Source organism: Varanus komodoensis, unplaced genomic scaffold, assembly GCF_004798865.1.
Source record: "Varanus komodoensis strain SLA01 unplaced genomic scaffold, ASM479886v1 scaffold446, whole genome shotgun sequence".
In the NCBI taxonomy this organism is placed as follows: domain Eukaryota; kingdom Metazoa; phylum Chordata; class Lepidosauria; order Squamata; family Varanidae; genus Varanus; species Varanus komodoensis.
The window spans coordinates 1,434-7,447 of record NW_025336004.1 but is presented as its reverse complement, the minus strand read 5'-3'; the positions used below and the strand labels follow the sequence as shown (position 1 = coordinate 7,447).

General features: G+C 44.3%; 1 protein-coding gene across 1 annotated transcript; it reads left to right on the top strand.

Moving 5' to 3' along the window:
- The first annotated feature begins 3,120 nt into the window (after positions 1–3,120).
- On the top strand, positions 3,121–5,018 carry LOC123030283 (vomeronasal type-2 receptor 26-like). Its single transcript, XM_044444087.1, has 2 exons — positions 3,121–3,166; positions 4,258–5,018. The coding sequence occupies exons 1-2, from the start codon at positions 3,121–3,123 to the stop codon at positions 5,016–5,018; spliced, it is 807 nt and encodes a 268-aa protein (XP_044300022.1).
- The last annotated feature ends 996 nt before the right edge of the window (positions 5,019–6,014 follow it).

The following is a 6,014-nucleotide window of genomic DNA, read 5'->3' as shown; positions in this document are numbered from 1 at the left end:
GGATGGTATGCTTTTAATTCCATTGATTCAACACCTTTCCCTCCTTTTGAAACATCTGATTCTTCATCTTCAAATGTGCTTCTAAATTTTTCATAACACTCTTGTGCCTTTAAGATTGAGTCCAGCTTATATCTTGCAGAGTTCCAGGTGAAAAATGTTTCTTCTGGTGTTAGCCACCTAAACATGATCTCTTTCTTAATCAGTTTCGTGGTAAGGAATAGGTATTTCTTTCATCCTTCTCTAATCTTCCATGGAATTTGTTTCAAAACAGTCACCTCCTGATGATCATCAGCCTTTAAAGGTTTATCATGTACAGCCCTCCAGTAATTACCTCTTACAGACCATTTTGCAAATTCAACATGAACTTCCCTAGGAAGTTTGTGTCTCCTAACATAACTTGAATTCACCCTATAAACTAGGTCAATATTTTTATCCACCTCTTCATTTTCCAGATCCAAGGCATCTGCAAGCATAGTAACTATTAATTCCCTTAAGTCCTCATTCTTTCCCTCTGGTATGTTCGGAAATCTTAGATAATTGGATGCCTTCTCCATCTCTAATATAGTGAGTGAGTTCCAGAATGACTTGTTTGTTTTAATAATTGTGTTTCTTGGTCTACTGTTTCATGGGCTTGTTGTATTTTTCGTGTATTCTGTTTAGTTTTAAGTTGAACATCTGCCAGTTGGTTTGATACCTCCTTAACAGAGCTATCCAATTTGTCAAGATGTTCTCTTTGTTCAGTTGCTATGCTCTTCTGCTCTAAGCTTAATTTTAATAAAGAGTTTTGCATAGCCTCTTGGGGTGCTTGCATAGATGTTAGAGATGTTTGTATCACCAAAAGAGTCATTTGTAAATCTTTTTGGTATTTTTTGGCATCTGCAGCTTTGGACTGGTGAGTTGGACTCTGGACAGCTGATGTAGGTGCCAAAGAGGAGGAAGGGTTTTTTTTTTTCATAGTGATAGTAGGTTTTTGCTAATAATTACAAGATGACAACAGAAAAGAGAAGTGGGGGGAAACTCCTAGGGAAAAGGGAAAGGAGAAGGCTTGTTTGATACACAGTACATCTGTTATAATTCAAATGGCCACAGGGTGGCAGCAAGTAGTTATTTTGCTTGCTTGTCTTTATGTGATGTAACAAAAAAGAAAATGAAAAAAATGAAGTCCAGCCAACGAGATAACAAAACAAAAGTAGTTTTTCCATCACTTATTCTACAATAGTTTTTTATTTTGATTCTTCATCTTTAAGGAGATTAACAAAAACCCTTCTTTTCCAGCCTCACGTTTTCCAAATCTCAGTTCCTCTCCCCTAGATTAGTCACTGCTTAAACTCTGTGGGGAGGGGGAATTCCTCCCTCCGTCAAGAGGGCTCTTCTTTTTTCTTTATCCCAATTAGTATTTGCTTCAAGTTCTTTCACTGGTAGTATTTGAAATGGTAGAAATGCTCACCCAGCAGGTACAATGCATGTCAAGCTGTTGCTCTATGCTATATCTGGTCTTCTATGGCTTGAAGGGAGCAGATCTCTCCCTTGTATTGTTTGATTCAGAAAATCCTGAGTATTTCTCAGTAAATTTGGAGCCACCGCCCCACATCAGCCAGAAGTACGCTCGGGCTTCTGTGCCCTGCCCCGACAGGGCTTCGATGAGCCTCTCACAGCTCGCTGTCAAACAAGTTACCGGTGTGATTTACAGGAGCCCCCGTTCTTTACAGTCATCTTGCCGCAACGCCAACTGGAAGTCTCTCCAGAAACTTTTGTTCCCTGTTGGGGGTTGAATTTTCTTGTACATTTGTTTCTCCCTCTTTGGTACTTCCAGTCAAAATCATCCTGCAGTCTTTTCCTTCCACTTACAAAGACACTCACAGTTCCCTAAAGGTCCCCCAAGAAACACTGGGTGACTTGCAACAAAGGAGCTTTCTTCAACTAGAGGATCTTTTTGACCTTGTGTTTCCTCTTCTGGAAGAGCTGAGAAAGGCCTTCTCCTCATGATGGCTCTGCAAGACTTCTCATCAGAAGGCTGCTGGGGTGGGTTGCTGGGTCCAGAGGATTATGCATGCAAGGATGCCACTGGTGTTTGGGGTATGGGGATTCACAGATGCACAGGAAGAAGGAAGCAAAGGCATGTGTTTTAAATCTTCATTTTCTGAAATGGACAGGGGACAGATCTTTAGGGAGCTCAAGAGGAATACACAGAATCCATGATGTACTTACTTAAAACAGTTTTAGTTAAGGAATATAAAGTATAAAAATGAATGCATCTTCAAATATGCTAAATGTGAAATGCCATGTCCTTAAAGAATCCTGTGTGTCATTATTCAGAATAATTATTTCAAGAAATTTTCCTTCAATAAATTCAAGGTGCTATATGCAATTCTCCTCCTCCTCTTCCTCCTCCTCCTCCTCCTCTCAATTCAATCCTTAAAACAACCCTGTGAGTTGGCTGTGCCGAGAGTATGTGGCCACCCCAAGGTTACTCAATGAAGTCCATGGCTGAGTCAGAATTAGCGTCTTGCTCACCTGTTTACTGTACAATGTAGACTCCAAGTCAGGCAGATGTTGCCAGTTGTGGAATTCTGCCTACCAGACCATGAGGGCTGACTTTCCTCTGTGTACCAGAACACCCCCACCCCAGTTTTCTTCCTCTTCTTTCCCACCCTGATGACCTATGTGATGAAGAACTACCTCAGAACTCTGAGAACCTCCCAGAGCAATATGCACACACAAGGATACCCTCTTGGAAGGTTCTCCTGAGCAGAAGCAGCCAAATGTTGAATGTGTCATACCATCCTAGCACACTTGGTTCCTATATGGTTCTATTCATGGGTGCAGGAAACTTGATGCAGCTACTAAGTAGGGAGGACTAGAAAGGGATAGTAAGGAGGTGCCAGTGCCTTTGCACAATCATCTTCTCTGGGGCCTTGTACCTCCACATTTCACCTGGATAAGTGTATCAACTGCTCCCAATTCTTCAGTCTTGTCCAAGATGTTCCTCTGATAAGCTCATGGAAGCCTGCTGGCCTTTGTGGAGTCAAAGGGCATAGAAAGAGCTTCTGGTAGTTAAAATTTCTACATTGGAAAGAATGTCACAGAAGATGAGCTGACTGGTAGTAGTGGAGGTTGGGAATGAATTCCAACAGTGCACACGAAGAAGGCTTGGGTGCACTGGATGGTAATGCAGTCAATGCAGGTGCTCAATTCATTTTGAGGGCCTGGGAGGATGGCCAGATGAATCTTGGATGTGTGTTTAGTACTAGGGGAATCCAGTGGAGTCATGCAATGTTGCATCATACCCCTCCACAGAAGCAGCATTGCAATGAACTTGTCTGGAAACAGCTGGGAGCATGCTTTGACCTAGCAATGCTTGTTGTGGGCTCTCATGATCTTGTGGAACTTGTACAGGCCATGCAACTGCTCCTTGCCCATTTCATACTTGCAAAAGCTAATCCGTAACAGCAGGAAACAGGGAGTAGGGGCGGGGGGGGGGTGTCACACAAAAACCATGGCAGACCACGCAGGAGTCTTGGAGGGATTGTGCAAACCCAGTCACATTCTGCAGAGGCTTTCATTCAGCCATTCCTATATTATTTCACAAGGCAGTCTAAGCACCCTAATGAGATGTGTAAGGGAGCGAGTCCTTGCCAGGGTCAAACATTTTTTGGTGATGGAGTTTATTCATGATTGCAAGGACAGACATGCAGCAATTTGTCTAAACCACTTTTAAAAGTGTCTCAGTTTCGTTGGATGCCATGATAACATAGAAATACAGCAAGCAAGAAGGGGTCTCCCGGGCCATCTAGTCTGACCCAAGGCTCCAGCCGGCTCAGCTCATGACATGTCCACCATGGGCACGTCTAGCCTTTGCTTGAACACCCTCACCAAAGGTGGCTGATGACAGTAACTTAAGTCAGTAAGTTGCTTGGCCTGGAGAATGAAGGGGCAGAGAAAGTCCATACACTGCAGGATAGCACTATCTATTGTTAATCACAACAATAGAATACCACTACTTTTACTCCCCATTGCAATAGTAGTAATAAAAAGAACAACAACAACAAACTAAAATGTAAAGAACAGAGACTGGAATTGATGTCAGGGTGCTGGTTCTCTTGCTTTTAACAGATGCTGAAGTTTGCCTGAAGTGTCCAGAAGATCAGCATCCAAACAAGGCCCAGGATCAGTGCATCCCCAAGGTCATCACCTTCCTTTCATTTGAAGAATATTTGGGGGCATTCCTCTCCTGCCTAGCTCTTCTGTTGTCCATAGCTACAGGAAGCATTTTGGGACTCTTCAAGAAATACCAAGAAACTCCAGTAGTCAAGGCGAACAACCGAGACCTGTCCTACATTCTCCTGTTCTCCCTCCTGCTTTGCTTTGCATGCTCTTTCCTCTTCATTGGTCAGCCTAGCGGCATCACCTGCCTCCTCCGACAAACAGCCTTCAGCATCATCTTCTCAGTGGCCGTCTCTTCCCTCCTGGCCAAAACAGTCACCGTGGTGCTGGTCTTTCTGGCCACCAAACCAGGCAACAAGGCAAGGAACTGGCTGGGGAAGAGTTTGGCCAATTCAATTGTCATCTCCTGTTCCATTGTGCAAGTTGTCATCTGCACCATCTGGCTGGGCACCTTTCGGCCGTTTCCTGACTCTGACATGCACTCCCAGGCTGGACACATCATCCTGCTGTGCAACGAAGGCTCTGCGGCCATGTTCTACGTTGCCCTTGGCTACATGGGCTTCCTGGCTGCAGTCTGCTTCACAGTGGCCTTCCTGGCCAGGAAGCTGCCCGAGTCCTTCAATGAGGCCAAGCTAATCACCTTCAGTATGCTGGTCTTCTGCAGCGTCTGGGTGTCCTTCGTGCCCACCTATCTGAGCACCAAGGGCAAGTACATGGTGGCAGTGCAGGTCTTCTCCATCTTGGCCTCCGGTGCTGGGTTGCTGGGCTGCATCTTCCTCCCCAAGTGCTACATTATTCTAATGAGGCCTGAACTGAATACCAAGGATCATCTCATGATAAAAAGCAAAGCATAAATTTTATTTGTAGTGTTCATCAGCAGCTCAATTTTCAGACATCCATGAACCATCCCGTGAAAAAAGGAAGAAGGAAAGGGTGTAGGAACGAGAGAGAGGGAGGGAGTGAGGGAGTGAATACTTTAGCTTTGCATATTGCATTTTAATTTTTCTACCAACGGCTACTGTTTCCTTTCCATTATTCCTTTCATGCTTTATTTTGAAATTTTATTTATTTATTTATTTATTTAGGAGACTTCTATGCCGCCCCATTTGCCGAAGCCTCTGGGTGGCTCACAAATGTTTTGAGAAGTACATGGATTGGCTGGAATTTGAGAGGGGGAAATGGAGTGCAGCATCTCCATTGAAATGGAGTTTTGAAAACATTTTTTTTTTCCACTGGGAGAAATTTTGGCATGAGGAAAGTGAGGAGATTAAAACTCCCTTCCCAAAGCTCCTTGGACTTGGATCTCTTTGAACAGCACTACTCAATCACAAAAATTAACCAGAAGATTCTTCTGGGAGCACTCATGGCCTTGGTGGGCATCCAGGCTGCTAGGATTTGGCTGCTCATTGTGAAGTTTTCCAATTTCATGCAACCCTGAGACAGCTGCCTAGATAACATGTCTGGAAGCATGGCTTATTTCCAAGCTTGCAGCCATGTGATGGGCCAGCAAGAAAGTCCCAATTATGAGCTCTGTTTGTGGCTGAGGAGGTGGTTCAGGGAGGGTGAGTGGCCTGGGTACTCATCAGTCCTCCTGCTCCACCACATGCTGCTGCAATATCTCCTCCAGCTTTGCATTATAACATGAGGAAGCATCTCCAACTCCCTTTTCCCACCTCTGCTCATCCCCTCAAGTTTTCCCTTTCAAAGCTGCGCTGCCACCTTAGGAGTTTTGCTATGTTTGGAATGAGGCAAGGAAAAAGCCATAGGTCTGATTGACAAGGACATGGTAACTGTAGAAATGGAGCAGACGACAGAGAGAAGAAGCTTTGATGGGCCTGCAAGCTTGGAAA